General features: G+C 41.9%; 1 protein-coding gene across 1 annotated transcript; it reads right to left on the bottom strand.

The window, feature by feature from the left end:
• Positions 1–10,278: 10,278 nt before the first annotated feature.
• Positions 10,279–18,316, bottom strand: si:dkey-202e17.1 (uncharacterized protein LOC555344 homolog). Its single transcript, XM_017723334.2, has 4 exons — positions 18,221–18,316; positions 14,838–15,008; positions 11,654–12,312; positions 10,279–10,632 (listed from the first exon to the last, which is right to left on the bottom strand). The coding sequence occupies exons 1-4, from the start codon at positions 18,225–18,227 to the stop codon at positions 10,480–10,482; spliced, it is 990 nt and encodes a 329-aa protein (XP_017578823.1). The 5' UTR covers positions 18,228–18,316; the 3' UTR covers positions 10,279–10,479.
• Positions 18,317–18,908: the final 592 nt, after the last annotated feature.

The following is an 18,908-nucleotide window of genomic DNA, read 5'->3' as shown; positions in this document are numbered from 1 at the left end:
TAGGAGTCTTGCCCAAGGACTCTTATTGGTGTAGTGTAGGGCGGTTACCCAGGTGGGGATTGAACCCCAGTCTACAGTGTAGAACGCAGGTGTTAACCACTACACTAACCAACCACTTGTTTTGTACATGTTAGCTTCCGGCGCCGCTGTGGGTGGCAGCCTTTTCAGTAGCCTCGTGTTTTCTATCTATCTATCTATCTATCTGTCTGTCTATCTATCTATCTATCTATCTATCTATCTATCTATCTATCTATCTATCTATCTATCTATCTATCTATCTATCACATAGCCTTGCAGGCTTAATAGACAAACACCGGCAGTAGAGGGTCGTACTGAAGCGCTCAGCAACTCTAAACATGGCCCTGTCACAGGATGACACCTCTGCCACAATTCAGTTTGTGAAATTTCTGCTAGATCTGCCCCTGTCAACTGTAAGTGCTATTATTGTGATATGGAAGCATCTAAATGAAGCAGGGCTGCCCAGGGCCGAGGTATGTTGCACATATAATTGCAAAAAACTGATCATCTGTGACATCAACTCATTACAGAGTTCCAGACTATTTTGTGTCAGGAGCTTCATGAAATGGCTTTCAAAGGCTGAGCAGCTGCACGCAAGCCTAAGACTATGTTTACACAGCCGGTAAAAGTGGCCCGAGTCCGATTTTCTCACCAAATCTGATATTTTTGTTTGGCTGTTCACATTATCTTTTAAATGTGATCTGTATGTGACATCAGTCTGAACAGATCAGCTCCTAAACTGACCCACATGCAAAAAAGAGCAGAGCATCACGCGGCTCGTCCAGATGTAAACAGTCTCGATGGCCAGAGAACGCGGCGATTATGAAGCTCCAGTTGACAGCTGGACTCATCACCCAGGATGTGTTCGAGTTCGCCATAAAACGGGCGCATTATTCGGCTAGGTCCACTTCTTTAGTTCGTCGCCTCGATTCTTTAAACTGTTCTCTGGAGCTGCAGCCTCGGGCTCCTCGGGCTCCTCGGGCTCCTCCGGCTGCGCTCGGCCGTTTCGTTCAAAACCTCTTCGGACACGGAGCAGCTGAGAAAAGACTCTTAGTTTTTGGTACAGAAACATCAGCCTAAATGTTTCTGAGTCTCAGCAGTGCAAGATTATGACGAATGTCGAGTTGGACTGACGTAAAAGCTGCAAGAATTCCGATCTGGCTGTTCAGACTGAGTCGCGTTGCCGCAGATCGGATACGGATCGGATTTCGGTACCGCATATGAAAGCGTCTCAAATCGGAATTGAAAATGTCAGATTCAGTGCGTTTATCTGTTCACACTGACGCTCAGACACACAGCTGTGTCACACAGAGAAAAAGATCAGAGTTCACCTGCTGTGTAAACGTAGCCTAAGATCACTATGTGCAGGGCCAAGCGTCGGCTGGAGTGGTGTAAAGCACGGCACACCAAACTCCAGATCACAGTATGTACCACGTACAGCTGACCAAACCCCACTGAACGCCTTTGGGATGAACCGGAACGTCAGTTGCAAGCCAGACCTTCTCATCCAACGTTGTGTCTGACCTCACAAATGCTCTTGATGAAGGCCTTCTCAGAAGGGTGGAGGCTGTTATATGGCATATATGACTAAATGTCAGTAACCATAATTTGGGAATGGGGTGTCAAACAAGCTCATATAGATGTGATCCCGTGTCCACATACTTTTGGCCACATAGCATAACAATGTCATGTTACTATTACCGGTAACTACAATGACAGATGTCATAATGCTTGATGTCATGTCACCTGAATTTTTTACATATTCCAGTACATAAAAACAAACATTACAACATCTGTAATGACGATAACTGATAATGGCCACATGGCATTGTTAGTAATGAATAAATAACTGCATATGGCACGTTTATAGCATGTTTATGACAATACAATGTGGCAGACTTCAAGTGTTGCATTTTATAGATGTACTTTATAGCTTCATAGTAAGTATCTTAATGTATTATCGTAATGTATGGGTGTTGAATTTACATAACAGGCCTTGCCTTTTAAACTAATGGTTACATAAAGAGGCATTTGCTCGACTTCCGAATTCAGATTCTGGACTCCTGCAACTTTTTTGTCTCTCTTTTCATAGCAAGTCTGACTAACTTTCCCAAAGTGCCCCCATCAGTTCGTTTTCTCTTCCTCCTCTTTGTAAAATGTGTCTTACTGTGCATTTCAGAGAAGTAGAGACAGTAGATCATTTTATGTTTTAATAGTCATGAATGTAGACATTGTCATATTTTTTGAAACATAAATGTTAAAAATGTGTTGTAAATCAAATTGTGGGAAAAAGCAAACAAGTAAAAGCTCATTTTTGTAAGTCGATGCTACAAATAAATAAAATATAAGCTGTTTTAGATTATAGTATACTACAAACATGTATTCACAGAAGAAGGAAGGCAACCTCTGGGTGAAGTCTGTACTTGTATCCATCAGACGGAGATGGTAGGTGAGGTACTCCAGCGTGTACATGTCCTCTGGACGTATGTAATGAAAGGATATCGCTAAATCCCAGCAGCACCCGGGTCCCCGGAAAGAAACCAAACCAACAGCAGCTCATTAAATAAGGCGCATTTGAGTGTCGCGTGTTTGCTACTCTGACTTAGACATACTCATTTGCTTTGAAGGAAAATTAATTGAATTTCATGCAAATTGAACTTATTTGCTTACAAATTGAGCTGAATTTGTTCTTTTTAAAAATGTCAAAATCAGGCAGCGTTTTTTGGTAAAAGTGAGCAAATTTTGTGTCTTCAAATGTTAACAAACAGTCTTTGACTAACAAAACTAATAAACCTGTAAAGTAAAAACACGCTACAACTTGTCCATGAGCTGCAGTGAGTCAACCTATAAGAAGATGTTCACCGGTCAGGCAGAACATTCTGACCACCTCCTCGTTTCTACGCTCACTGTCCACTTTATCAGCTCCACTGACCGTATAGCTGCACTCTGTAGTTCTACAGTTACAGACTGTAGTCCATCTGTTTCTCTGATACTCTGTTACCCTGTTCTTCAGTGGTCAGGACCCCCATGGACCCTCACAGAGCAGGTACTGTTTGGGTGGGGGGTCATTCTCACCACTGCAGTAACACTGACGTCGTGGTGGTTGTGTGGTAGTGTGTGTTGTGCTGGTTTGAGTGGATCAGACGCAGCAGTGCTGCTGGAGTTTTTAAACACTGTGTCCACTCACTGTCCACTCTATTAGACACTCCTACCTTGTCGGTCCACCTTGTAGATGTCAGAGACGACAGCTCATCTGCTGCTGCACAGTTTGTGTTGGTCATCCTCTAGGCCTTCATCAGTGGTCACAGGACGCTGCCCACAGGACGCTGCCCACAGGACGCTGCCCACAGGACGCTGCCCACAGGACGCTGTTGGCTGGATATTTTTGGTTGGTGGACTATTCTCAGTCCAGCACCGACACTCAGGTGTTTAAAAACTCCAGCAGCACGGCTGTGCCTGATCCACACGTGGAACAAACTTCCACTGGACAGCAGGATTCCTCACCGTCTTCGAACGGCGACTGAAGGTCCATCTCTCTGTGAAGCATTGAAATGAACTGTAACCTAGAGCTTCTGCAGAACCTCACCCCTGTACTGTGTCTCTAGAACTAAGAGTCAACACTGGCTTTTGTTTCTGGTAGGATCTTGGCCCAAGGCCATCTTTAGACTCCAGCCTATTGGCAGTAGTAGGGAAATGTTTTCTGAGTGGACAAGAAAGCACTTTTCTCTCCATAAGTGCTTTTACTGTATGCAGTAAGCTACTATTTCATAACCACTGATGGACAAATCAGGATATTATTCACTTTTAGCGACCGGACTGCAAATGCATTTACAAACAAACTAACTAACTAACAAAAAACATTAAATTGAGAAATAAAATCACAAACCGAAGCTGCTAATTCAGCGTGCCTTTTGTGAACCACAGCAAGATTCATTAAAAATGTTTGGGCCCACAAACAATTTGTTCAACATTAACAAACAGGAGTGACCTCCTGACTCGTGTGTTATAAATGACCTGTTCATTACATTTAAAGTATTTACAACATTTCTGCAGCCCCTAATCTAAAGTGGGAACTATTCCGTATTTATAAATATTGAAAAATGAAAAATATAAAATCCTTTACAAGCTAAAGTCCTTTTGTTAAGTCGTTTATACATTAATTGGCCAGCATTTCTAAAACATGTTGCAGCTCCTAATCTACTTTAGACTTTAGCTTGTAAGACACCGGGTCTTCATCCATACGCAGACAGAGAGTAAGGAGTTCTCCAGGGAGGTGTGATGACAGCTCTGCATGTTATTATATATGGGCCATTATAAAACCCTGATGTCTTATAAAGACCGAATTCCTCAAATGCCACCACTGCCATCAACGTAGAAAACGATGAAGAACAACTCTGAAATACCTGATTAGCTCATGATTAGTAGATCATAAAGTAGAAGTTTATAGATGTTTTATTTTGAAAGGTTTTTTTGGCTAAAGAACTTTAACGTTTGCAAATATGCTACTAACATATGGATTTTTATTATAGTAGGTACATAACTGATAAAGAACTGCTGAATTCCTGAGCTACTCATCACTTGTTAACCATGAAGTAAGAGCTTATAGCTTGTAGGTGTTTCCAAAAAAGTTGGGATGCTGTGAAAAATGACAACATATCAGATTGTTTGAGGAATATTTGCCCAGTTTGAATTTGATGGCAGCAACATGTTCCAAAAAAGTTGGGACGGGAGCAACAAAAGGGTGGTAAAGTTGTGTAACGCTAAAAAAAAAAAAAAACACCTGGTGTTTGATTGGCAGCAGGTCACTAACATGACTGGGTATAAAGATCATCTCAGAGAGGCGGAGTCTTTCAGAGGTAAAGATGAGGAGGGGTCACCACTCTGTGAAAGACTGCACCATCAAATAGAGCAACAACTCAAGAAGAACGTTCCTCAACATAAAACAGCGAAGAACCTTTGCTTGAATTGAGAACCATCAGCCAACTGTGTTCACACACTGTGGAATCAGACCTCCACATTTAACCCATCCGTGCAGTGAAACACCCACATACACACTAGTGAACACACACTAAGGGGCAGTGAGCACACTTGCCCGGAGCGGTGGGCAGCCCTATCCACAGCACAATTAGGGGTTAGGTGCCTTTCTCAAGGGTGCTTCAGTCATGCTCTGTCAGCCAAGGGGATTGACCCAGCAACCTTCCGGTCACAGGGCTGGGTCCCTAACCTCCAGCCCACACCTGCCCTTTCATCAGTTACGGTACATAACAACATTAAAAGATTCTGGAGAATCTGGTCTATATGTTAGGGACGAGGCCAAAAACCAGTGTTTTGTCGCTGTCCAATGAAAAACAAGTACATATCTCCAAAATATTAGCCTAAAATGGACATGATTTGCTGACCATGGTCTTTGGTCCATCAGACGGCACTGCATTAAGAACAGACATGATCCTGTAGTGGAAATCACTGCATGGGCTCAGAAACACTTCTGAAAACCACTGTCTGAAAACAGTTTGTTGACATTGAAAACATTTGGCACATGAAATGAAAAATACAATAAAGGAGACTCTGAACTGCTGAGCAGCTGAAATCCTGTATCAAACAATAACAGGAGAACATTTCACTTTCAGAGCTACAGCAGCGTCTCCTCAGTTCCCAAACCCTGGCAGAGCTGTTAAAGACGAGGAGATGAACGTGTTCTGGAACGTGTTGAACTCGCTCATAGCCCAGCTTACAGAGGGTGGAGTTAAGGGTTGAGGATGATTCAGATACAGTCTATTACAGGTTCAGCACGTCCCCAGGCACTGTACTACAGTGAATTTTACCACTGCACCAGATCCATCTGTGTAGCACACTGGTGTTCAGTATTACCCTCATTATAGTTCTATAGAGAAAAGTAACACTGGTACATATCTGAGATCAGGGACGTAGAGACAGCCTACCCAGATTGATCACAGGCCTTCCTAATCAAATCAGGACAGACTATTTATTAAGCCGAGTTTTTAGTTTTGAGATAAAGGAATTAGATTTTTTTTTCAGTGAGTGCTGTCTTTGTATTATGACCAATAAAATCAAGAGGTTCTGCCTTTTCTCAACCCTCCACTCACTGCTTAGCAGCTGTTGCTATCCACCTCTGCCACTGCCCCAAGCCTTCGGCTAGTTATCAGTGAATTTGAAGCTCCAGTTGCGGTCAAAAGATGTAAACTGTTAAAAGACGGAACGTTTAAAAGTGATATTCTGCGCCGTAGAATGGGCCATTTTCTACCCATCCAAAGCTAAAAGGAAATTTACAAAGTCATAAGTTTTCTGGAAATTTGATACTTACAATGCTCTTTTATGACAAAGGCTGAAATGCGCTTTGTGAAAATGCCACAGCAAACGTTTTAAATCACTTCAGTGCAACCAGTCATCCCAGGTTCATGCTCTAAAATGGTCATATGCTTTAACTAATGACAATTAGTGTTAGGTTTTTAAGTTTGCTGTGTCTTTGTACATCCCAGCTGTCTGGTTACATTCATGGCATTAGGCTGACGCTCTTATCCAGACCGACTTACAATTTGATCATTTTTACACAGGCAGGCCAAGGCGGTGTTAGGAGTCTTGCCCAAGGACTCTTATTGGTATAGTGTGGGTGTTTGCCCAGGTGGGGGATTGAACCCCCAGTCTACAGCATAGAAGGCAGAGGTGTTACCCACTACACTAACCAACCACCATTTATGGTTATGTCGTCTGCATTGTGTACAAACAGCTGTGGTGAGGAGACGCATGCTTTGAAGTGTTTCAGTGTTGGTTGTGTTTATGTTGTCACGACCCGGTCTAGATCAGGCCGCAACAATATGGACAGAGTGAGAAGTGGTGATGTGGGTGAGGAGACGAAACACCAAACGCAGCTATTAAGTTCAAGACTGTATTATGTGACTAAGACGAATACAAACAGTAGATTGACACACCGGCAATAATCTCAGGAATGGCCCAGGCCAAAACAACAAACAAACCCACACTAACTTTATAACTCAGTCCACCTTCCCTACATACAAACAAAAATAAATAAAAGACACAGTTCTAACCTTCCTCCCTTACTACCCATACACACAGACAAAACCTGTTCCCAAACACTCCCTACAGCTGGTTCACATAGACTGTTTATAAATATATACAAGATATATGGGTCATTCCATGGAAATGGCACATTTTGAGTCCTCATCTCCTCTTTAGGTGTATTTTATCTACTGGGTCACAAAAATCTATATTTTAACAGCTTTACACATACATTGAAATATCTCCTTTAATACAGTGTATTTTTTTTTTATTTGATCTTTTTATGAGAACTTTGTTTATTTATTTATTTTTGCTGACACCACCTATTTTGTCATGTCCCTCATGGCCTTCAATGAAAGTATACTTAGAATATACCAAATACAACTATAAAAAAGTCCATATATTTTGATGTCAACCTAAACAACTGTCTGTGTTTAATTGTTTGTGATATTATTTTTCAAAATTAATTGATAATTATTTATTAAAATCACATTATTTAGTTCTGTACCTAAGTAACCCCTCAACCCCGTAACACAAATGAATCTCCCCCACAAAAACAATGGTATGATCCATTTGATCCATATACATCAAGAAGTGACATCACTCAAGTCTTTTGGACAACAGGACAGCAAAGACAGGCAAGTGGCTTCCTTCTTTTATTTAATTTTGGTCATTTATCTTGTGATATTGTGGTCGCCAAACTCAGTGACTCAACACCGTCACATGAAAAAAAGATAGAAAACTATTACTTATAAAAAAGTTTTTTTATTTCAAAACTATATGCTAATTCTGAATCTCATGCATGCCATGTGCTCTCTCTGGTATACAGTATGTAGAGCAGCGGCCATTTTGTGCAAAAATCACAACCCCGTCACACTCGACCCCGTCACACTCGACCCCGTCACACTCGACCCCGTCACACTCGACCCCGTCACACTCGACCCCGTTACACTCAACCCCGTCACACTCAACCCCGTTACACTCAACCCCGTCACACTCAACCCCGTTACATGTTTGACTGTGAGGTTTACAGATCAATGATACATTTAAGCAAAAAATTTGAAAATGTCAAAGTCCAATTTGAACCATTCTAGTGGAATGACCCATATGCAGTTATTACGGTCAGGCTAAATCACAGTCAAAACAAGCAGGCTTGGCAGAACAAAAACACAAGGCATAACAATGTGAATCCTGAATTCGGGGTGATTGCTGTTGTTTTCTGTCATTGTAGGGTGAAAGAGTTTGGGTGATGCTGGTACGGCTGTCAGGAATAGGCCATAGCCTGATGTAAAGACATTAGCCACGTTTACATGCTGCCTAATTAATATATTCTGACTTATAGCTCAATCAGAATAGGCTGTCCTCAGATTGTCGAGTAGAGTGAGAATATAAACACCTCAGTCTTAATCTATAATCGGAATGTATTCAATCAGATTGGCAAAAACCTTTGCATGTAAACACAGCCAGTGCTGGGAGATCAGCACATTTGGAAATGATATCCACCACACTGGCCTGCCCAACAGTTGGTTGCTGCTATGCCGCTGTTTGAGATGATTCATAAGACTTGAACATATTGCTCTGATTGTTTCTCTTATCGTCAGATAACGTAAAGTGCTCTAACATGTATGATTTCTCTCTGAGCCAATATACTAACAATAAGTGGCTAAAGGCCTTGACTGATGAAATGCATTGTGGGTTTGGGCTGCAGTTTTTCTGGTTTGAAAATACAGCAGTGAAATTCTCGAGCATTTGAACGATTCAGGCTTTCTCTAGTAAACCGACATGGCAAAGTTGTATAGAGAACTATCTATGTATAATATTTTCCCATAAAAATAACATTGCTGCCTTTCTGGAGGTGAGACACAGATGATAGGGGACCTGTCATGCTGTTTGCTGTCCGGTGTTGACCAAAGGACGATGGGCTCCCCTTCTGAGTCTTGGTTCCTCTCAAGGTTTCTTCCTCTTTTAGGGAGTTTTTCCTTTCCACTGTCACCATCGGCGACGCTCATGGAGGCTCCGATTTTTCTGTAAAGCTGCTTTGTAACAACACATGTTGTAAAAAGTGCTACATAAATAAACTTCAACTGGACAATTATACTTTCCTCTAGTGTGCTATGCAGCTGTTTGTGTGCATGTAAACAGCCTGCAAAGTGATAAAGCTCAAATAATAAGCCAGACGGAGAAACTGTCCCACAGACACACAGCTGCTTTCTCATCTGCCTGAAACGCCTCACTGGAACTCCAGCCGTCTTCCTTTGTTACGAGTTGATGTCATCTCATAACAGTCCTCATTGCCTGCCCACTGGCAAGCTCAGCATGCCCTCACAAAACACACAGTGACTACAGGAGGCTGGTGTAGCTGTCCTGATTGGTCAACCGCCAGTCAGCTGATCAATCAGGGCTCGTTGGGTGGGGGTTCTTAAAGACAGAGCATTTCAGACAGAGGGTGAATAGAGATGCAGCAGTCGTGGGCTGGAAGTTCGGGAACCAGCCTTGTGACTGGACTGTCACTGGTTCGATCCCCTGAGCTGACAAATACGTGACTGAAGTGCCCTTGAGAAAGACACCTGACCCCCATCTGCTCCACAGACGCTGCGGATAGGGCTGCCCCTGCTCTGGGCAAGTGTGCACACTGCCCCCTAGTGTGTGCCTTCACCAGTGTGTAAGTGGTGTTTCACTGCACCAATGGGTTAAATGTGGAGGTGAAATTTCCCCGTTGTGGGACTAATAAGGTTGTCTTCATCTTAAATGTACCTTATGAGAAAATTAATATTTTACATTGAAGTGTGCGACTCTATACTAGTAGGTGTCAGACATTAAAATATGCATTGAAACATTGAAAATCAGCATATTAGCTCCCCTTTACATTATCTTTGACGAAGAGAGGACTTTTTTAATGAGGAATCCTTTATTGATAACGTTAGGTCTAGGCTTAATTAGTGATAATCCCATGCTGCATCAGTGTCACATTAGTTTTAATGTCTTTTTTTGCAATTCTCAGGCCAAAGACTCAGGCGTCCAATTGACAAATGCCATAGTTACACAACATCTTAATAATGATCTAAATGGCTGTCTGATGGGTTTAAACAGAAACAGTAACATATCAGGCCTTGCCTTTAAAACTATCCATGACACACAGTGGAATATGACCCACATTAACTCATACGATGAATAGCTGTCCCAAATACTCCAGTTCTGTTCCTCATCTTTGTAAAATGTGTTTTATTGTGTGCTGCAGGGAAATATAGATCACAAACCATTTAATATGTTTACTGGCATTTTGAATCATGTATATATTTCAAGTTAAGGAAATAAAATAAATTACTAAAATGATCAAATTACAGATCAAAAAAAGCGAAGAAAAAGCTTTAGGGTATTCAGATCATAGTCCGTGGTGAAGAGACACCTTGCAGAAGACATGTAGGTTCATACAGTTCCTTTATGTAAGGCAGCCTCTGGATTAAACCTGTACTTGTATCCATACGGACGGAGATGGTAGGTGAAGTACTCCAACATGTACATTTCCACTGGACGTATGTAATGAAAGGATATTGTTAAATCTGAGCAGCACCCGGGTCCCTGTTAAGAAACAAAACCAAAGCAAACAAAAAGCAGTGTGTTAAGTAAAGTATGTGATGAGTGCAAGTCTCTTGTATTTCCTGCAGTGAGCCAATAACAATTAGATTAAGATTAGATTAAGATTAAGATTAATTGACCCTTATTAGTCCCGCAACGGGAAATTTCACCTCCACATTTAACCATCCGTGCACTGGAACACCACATACACACTAGTGAACACACACACTAGGGGGCAGTGAGCACACTTGCCCGGAGCAGTGGGCAGGACTATCCACAGAGCCCGGGGAGCAGTTGGGGGTTAAGTGTCTTGCTCAAAGGCACCTCAGTCACAGGCTGTGGGCTCAGGGGATTGAACCTGCAACCTTCCGGTCGCAAGGCTAGTTCCTTAACCCGCCTTCAAGGTAAACACATGCATCAAAACATACATTGTTTGTTTGCCTTAAATTTCAGGTACTTGTCTCCTCAGGTCATGCAAGTGTATTTTTTCATCCATGGTCATTTTAAAGTGCTTAACAAATGATAAAATCCAAATTTCAGCTAATTCTAAGTGTTTCGCTTGCTGGCTTGTTTTGCCTCTGTTCTTGATTCATTTGCATGCTAAATGAGCAGACTAGAGGAATTTGGGGGTCGTGTATTCATTACAAGATCGCGCCTGGTCCCACAACACTTGTGCTTTTAGAGTAGCAGGATTTGGCCCATAGTCCTCAACAGCGGTGTGTCTTTCTGTAATCATTGTTATGCTGATATCAGGGGCTCTGTGACACAAATGAATGGTGTCTTAAAGGTTGGAATTTTCCAAAATGCCACTCATTTATTGCACAAAGCTGAGAAAACCAGCTTTGACTCAGAGCTGGTTAATGTACTAGGCTTAGCTCAGCCCTTTTGTTCTCCTGACCAAGAAATGCACCTCAAATGTTCAATAGAAAGCTGACAGAATATTAACTTGGTTGGTTTTGACTAGGAGGAAGCCAAAGAACCTAAATCTGTTTTATACTGGGAATGCATTTGTTTATATATTTACCTGAACACGTTCGTAGAACTCATACAGAAGGTGGCTGGGCTGTGATTTAGTCAGCTGCTTAAGCAAGTACTTGTCTGGAGGAAAAGCATGAAAAGTCTGCCTTCTTCTCTCATCTCTGGTATCCACAGCTGTAACCTTCATGGTCTCCATGCACCTGCCCAGAGCCATGTCCTCGACGTCTGAGAAGTGTGTACAGCTTCCATCATCGTGTCCCTTCACAAACCTCCGAAGTGCCTCTTTGCTCAGGACGTAACCTGCTCCACCGCTCATGTAACCTTGAGCAATGAACGGCCTGAACCTGCGGCCCAAATAGAGCGGGTCCTCTGTGTTGAGTTGAGAGAGCAAACGGCGCAGGTTTTCAGGAACAACAAAGGTGTCGTCGTCTGCTTTGAGGAACCAGTCCGCATCGTCCAGATGGTGTTCGTAGATGAACTGGAAGGCCCGGATGGTTTTCCAGTAGAGTTGATCCCGTCCCTCCGTCACGTTGAGCTTCACGGTTGGAAAGTCTGATTCCTCAGAGCTCATGTAGAGCACCTTGTTGCAGTGTTTACCCCAGGTGGCGTGGACATGCTTGGCTCTAGATTCCAGGAACTGGGGTCCTGTTAGTACCCAGCATAGCAGCCTCACTTGCTGGGTCAGTTCTGCCGCAACACTTCTGTCTGCGCAGGAAAAGTAGAAAAAGAGATTTTACAAATAATGTAATACTTTTGAAATAAGTAGTGAGGCTTCCTCAGGGCCTTCGTCTATAATTTAACTTTATTTTATTTGATATTATCATCCTGCATGTGTTAGAAGTATTAGTACAATACCTGCAGACTGCAATCTCATTGTTTAGTTTTGGTAGGAAACAAAACAGTTATGATCTTGAAACATCTGACAGTTATCAGGATTTTGCTCTCTGTGAAACGTTGGAAGATACAGTCAAGCGAGCTCTAAAACTTCAGGAGCTGAACTGAATTATTATTAGGTAGTGAGAGCAGAAACAGCCAATCACATTTTGATTTACAACCCCATTTTTAAAAAGTTGGGACGCTGTGCATAATGTAAATTTAAATCGGATGCAATGATTTGCCAATGAATCATTTGTGAACCGTTTTTATTGTTCTTTGAAAAATATTTGCCCATTTTGAATTTGATCCCAACAACACGTTCCAAAAAAGCTGGGACAGGGGCATGTTCACCACTGTGGGATCACAGGACACTTCTCCACTTCTGTATGTTTTAAATGAACTCGGGCCCAGAGAAGGCGGCAGCGTTTCTGGAATCATGTTTTTATATATCTGGTTTCTTCTTTGTGTTTTAGAGCTTTATGTTGCCTTTCTGGATGCAGCGACAAACTTTTCCACTACAGAATCATGTCTGTTTTTAATGCAGGGCCACCTGAGGGCCCAAACATCGCAACCAGCAAATACTGGTTTTTGGCCTTTTCCCTTACATACAGAGATTTCTCCAGCCAATATCTTTAAGCTGACTGTGCACCAACTTATCTTTAAAGATACTTTAAGCACTTTATTCCAACTTCTTAAAACTGAAAGTGTCTCTGAGATCGTCCCACTCCCTGAAATAATCGACTCCCATCCACGTTTAGCTTCATCATCTGGCTTATTTAAAATATCTGGTAAATCATTTAATCTGTAACACTACGTTTGTAATATACAGACTTGAATGTGAATGTGTTTGTTTTTATATTAGCAGTATGAAAAATGAGGTTTAGAGACAGATAATCTGAACATGAAATGCCAACAGGTGGCAGAAGCTTGTGTGTATACACCTATCAGGCATAACATTATGACCATCTGTTTCTCTGATACTCTGTTACCCTGTTCTTCAGTGGTCAGGACCCCCATGGACCCTCACAGAGCAGGTACTATTTGGGTGGTGGGTCATTCTCAGCACTGCAGTAACACTGACATGGTGGTGGTGTGTTAGTGTGTGTTGTGCTGGTACGAGTGGATGAGACACAGCAGTGCTGCTGGAGTGCAGTTCAGATTTCACCAACATTTACTGAACATCAGATCAAATAAAGTCCAGTTCGGTCAGATTTCACCAACATTTGCTGAACATCAGATCAAATAAAGTCCAGTTCGGTCAGATTTCAACAACATTTACTGAACATCAGATCAAATAAAGTCCAGTTCGGTCAGATTTCAACAACATTTACTGAACATCGGATCAAATAAAGTCCAGTTCGGTCAGATTTCAACAACATTTACTGAACATCGGATCAAATAAAGTCCAGTTCGGTCAGATTTCACCAACATTTACTGAACATCAGATCAAATAAAGTCCAGTTCGGTCAGATTTCACCAACATTTACTGAACATCAGATCAAATAAAGTCCAGTTCGGTCAGATTTCACCAACATTTACTGAACATCAGATCAAATAAAGTCCAGTTCGGTCAGATTTCAACACCATTTACTGACCATCAGATCAAATAAAGTCCAGTTCGGTCAGATTTCAACACCATTTACTGACCATCAGATCAAATAAAGTCCAGTTCGGTCAGATTTCAACAACATTTACTGAACATCAGATCAAATAAAGTCCAGTTCGGTCAGATTTCAACACCATTTACTGAACATCAGATCAAATAAAGTCCAGTTCGGTCAGATTTCAACAACATTTACTGAACATCAGATCAAATAAAGTCCAGTTCGGTCAGATTTCACCAACATTTACTGTCAGTTTCCTCTTTTTAGATCACGTCATGTGGAATAACTTCCCTCTGACTCACTTTCTTCTCTGACTGCTGTTTCTCTCCTTGTCCCTCCCCTGTGTGGCGTCACTGACTCGAGTCTTAGTGCTCACTGTAATGCACAGATCTGATTGGCTGAGTAGCGTCACGTGATTTTTGCAACGCATTGGTCTACGAGTCTCCTGGACCGCTAAACCGGTACTGTAAAGGCTGGAAAGGTTATGCAGATTCAAATAGGACCACCATGTTGAAATTAAATAATTCTCCATAGATTATTGGTTACAGGTCCAGGTCCATATAGGACAGTATCTGGGTCCGGACTCGGACCGCGGTCCGCCTATTAGTGGCTTATAATGTAGACTGTTAGATTCTCTCATTTCATATTTACATTTCATATTTTTCTGTACTTTCTCATTCCTGTAGTGCTCAACACTGTTTTTAATGTGTTCACTTTCTTCTGTTAAAGATAGCAAATATGCACACTTACCGATCTCCTGCATCATAGGAGTCGTCCTGGTTGGGTTTTGGAGTGGGGCCAAGTTTACGCTCGTTTTAAAAGTAATTAAAATGTTTAGTATGAAGTATCCCATTATAGTTCCGCTTGAGAAGAAGATGCCAGGGAGCAAATGTTTCATTGCTATTGCACCGGAAACTAAAACTTAAAAAAAAAGGAAAAATAAAAACTCTTAGGATTTGACACCAAACACTGAAATGCACTAATGATCAGAGTTTCATCTCAACAATATCTCAGTAATTCAAAGAGAAATGAAAGCTTATGAGTATAACCAGCTATTATAGTTTCAGTTAGTGGAACGCTTCTATTTTAATTGGATTTCATTTTCAAATGACCTTTACTGTCATTTATACACAATTGTTCTCATTTTAGGCTTAGTAGTCATTAGTAGAATATCTGGACATGGAGCTAGTGGATATGGGAGGTACTAGGCTTTTTATGGGCCTTAATTGTACCACATTTTCAATATTAATGCTCATCACAGAATGATTTTCACCATTTTATACTTTTCCACTAAATAGTACAGTACTGGGTGTAAGACCACCTTCATTTATTCGAATTATGCATTTTTCATAAAACAGGAGGAAAAAAAAAAATCACAAAACTTGCTTTAGTAAAAAATAACAAAGGACCATCAACAACTGAATAGAAGATGAGTTATTTCAGTGTCCACTGAGTGTCCACTCTCTCTTTATCTTTATTACAGCAGGGGTTCTCAAACTTTTCCACCTGTGTATAAGTACAAAGCACAGCGGCCCTCAGGAGAACTACAACCAACTTTTTAAAATACAGCTTTATTTTTCTTTTCTTAAACGCTGACACTGAAAATCAGAAAAAGTCTAGTTGTCAGTAGGTTTGCAAAATTTGTAGTTATGTTATAAAAAACATAAAACCTGTTAACAAACAAACAAAAACCATGGTTGGAATGATGTAAAGGGGGTGTAAGGGGGCGAGAAATGTAGAGGTACTTGTGGACTGTGATTTGGAGCTGCACCGTCTGTTGCCATCAGAGGGCGACGGCAGCAAAGTGCCCAGCCTGCACCGTCTGTTGCCCAGCCTTCGCTGCCTGTTGCCAGCAGAGGGCGATGGTGGTGAGGAGCCATGGACTAATTAGGCTCACCAGATACACCTGTGGGCTCCCCTACTTAAGGCTGTGGCAAACAGCAGTGTTTATCACACCTTTGTAGAGGGGTGACCGGTACGGTACTTAGTGGAAAGAAATGAAAGAAAACTGCCTCAAAATCAAAAAGAGAGAAAAGAGGGCTGAGAAAAGAAAATGACCCCCCCCCGCCCCCCAAATAAATAAATAAAAGACAATAAGAAGAGGGCTGGGAAAAACAACTGAGTACTTGCCCCCAAATTACTCACAAAAGGAAAAAAGAAGAGAAAAGAATCCAAGCCATACAAAAGCTGTTCACTCCAAGAGCAAACAAGTGAAGGGAAACGAAGTTGGTCTTCCCATCGTAGTTGCGGTCGCCGTGTCTTTCATTTCAGCTTTCTAGCTCAGCCTTTGTTTGAGTGCTGGTTATAGCTTTCCTTTGTTTAACGTTCCCGCCTTTTATCTTTTCCTTCTTTGAAGGGCCTCGTCTGGGGTCTCCTGGGCATCCCGGCGGTGCAGCGGCAACGCCACGGACCGCTGATCGCCACAGCAGCGGTTTGAACCTGGCTATGGGTTACCCCAGAGAAACATGGTCTATTGCCCCAATAAATCTCTTTACTTCCCTCTTTCCCACTGGCTTTCAGTTCTGCCCTTGGGTCTGCCTCCTCGCTGTCCTGTAACAACTTCTCTTCAGTTTTGAGGATTTTTTTATTAACTCTCGTTTGATCAGAGAACGTTTCCATCAGCAGTGAACTGAACAGGGTTTGGATTAAAGACCTGCAGGTTTCTGCTGGACCGGTTCAGCTGTTTGTTGCAGACTCCAGTGGAGTTGCAAACTAAAGAAAGGTGTGAGAAGTCCTCATCAAACAGAGCACCCTGAGAACCCTCTCCATCTCTGGTTCGCTGTCTGCACCGCGAGCCTGCGGCTGTGTTGCATCAGACTGAGGACTTCTGAATTTATTCGCCTCTAATAATATTTACATTGATTTTTAATAGGTTAATTTTTTTTTTCCCCACTTATGTTTTGATTTGGTTGTCCATGTATTGACTGGTTTGACCATGTATTACAGCTTCCCTTCTTTTCAGGAGACTAACTTTCAAAGAAAGTGCAGATTTCTTTGAAAAGCTGAAGACAAGTTCAGTCTGCGAAGCTGGTCTCAGCATCTAAATGATGCATTCAGTGGTGCTGGGGCGGTCAGTCCATCGTCCAGCTTCTTTGTTTGATGTGTCCGTCTCCTTTTCTCAGTGAGGTTCTTCTTGATCAGCTACACATCCTTTCAGACCCACGGTGCTGAGTGGTCTTCTCACAGTGGAAGGATGGACAGAAACACCTGTGGATGTTTTCAGATCTGAAGCAGCTTGATCTTCTCCTCTCTCAGAGATCAAAGCTTTAAATTCTTCTATTATGTTCACAGATCAGTTACATCTTTGATGTTCCCAGGTCAATTCTCACCCTGTATGGCTAAACTGGCTCAACAGTTCTTAAACAGATGTTGCTTTACAACTTCATCTGATCTTACGTATCAATTAGATGTCCAGTTATTTTTCATTAACTTATTTGACTTATTTTACTGTTTGCATCTCTGCCTCTTAAAACAGGGCATTCATTTTCATTACTAAACACTTTTGGGGCATTTTAGGGGTTTACATTACTATTTTTGGATGAAGGAGCCAGATATTCTACTGGATTGCATCATTTCTAGCATGTATGTACTTCACATATCGCTGCTTTCAGAACAAAACCTTTTACCTTTTTCCCCCCAGTTTTTACATACTTTGAAATCCCTGTTTTGGCCTTTTATATTGTGTGAATTTAATGATGAATGGACCAAAATGACTTGGAAAGACACTTGGCTCCACTGCCTTGCATTAAAAGTGAACTTTTTTTTTCCTTCTCCTGTAAAGTCACCATTCTGGAGATGGGAGCTTTTGTTTCTGACAGCAGTGATATACATCTGGTTTCATTCCTTCCTGAACTGATGGGTCCTGATGTCATATTTGACAGTTTAAATGAGAAATCAGCCTTTTTTCCTCTTTTTTTAAAAAAAACCAACAAAAAAAAAAACTGGTGCATTTGTACAACTTGGTCATACATGGTTACTTTTGCTGAGATGAGCTGACTCACCTGGTGAAATGCATACAAAGCATAGAAGGCTATAACACTTACAAAGACTCGGTCAACTAGACTCTCATACAGTCTGAGCTGTTTAAATGAAAAGTTAAAGTAAATTTTAAAGCAAGTTAGAAGTAAACCTACCAGGCATTCACGGGTGTGGAAGATGGGTGTGTATCCAGTAAGCAGGATCCTAAAGGTTTAACGGGTTATTTTGATTTACAGTGCTGACACAGCCAAACCTTGTATGGCACACAGGAGGAAGTCTGAAGGGTTTTCAGTCCTGAAGGCATTGTGTAAATATTTGACACCCCTAAGGACTATAATGGCTGACATATTTACTGAATAAACAGCCTAAAACTAGCGTCACGTCTTCAAGAGACCAATGCTCCTGAACTCCAACTGCCAGAATTTCAAAGGAGGATCACGTCACTCAGGCACCAGCCTATCATAGATCAGCTTGGACTATCTCCTGATTCTCCTCACCTGTGTCTACCCCCATGTATGTAGGGAGCAGTGGGGACGGCAGAACAGGCAACACACTACCAGCCTTACAGGACATCAGTCCTGCTGCCTGAGGAAAGCCTAAAGCACGTAGCCTGTTCACCACACTGCCATCGCGCAGGAGATACCGCAGCATCCAGGATCGTGGACGGTTTCAACCCTCAGGCTGTCAGGCTTCTGATCCAGCCGTCATGCTGTGGGTCCTTCCTCAGTTACTATTTCACTCTGTCACTTTGCCAGTATTATTATTTCATATCACTGCTTCAACATCGTCACTTCAAAATGTATGTTGCTCTGATTATCCCCTGTTCAATATACTTGTACATAG

Source organism: Pygocentrus nattereri, chromosome 27, assembly GCF_015220715.1.
Source record: "Pygocentrus nattereri isolate fPygNat1 chromosome 27, fPygNat1.pri, whole genome shotgun sequence".
Classification (NCBI taxonomy): domain Eukaryota; kingdom Metazoa; phylum Chordata; class Actinopteri; order Characiformes; family Serrasalmidae; genus Pygocentrus; species Pygocentrus nattereri.
This window is presented reverse-complemented; position numbering and strand designations above follow the sequence as displayed.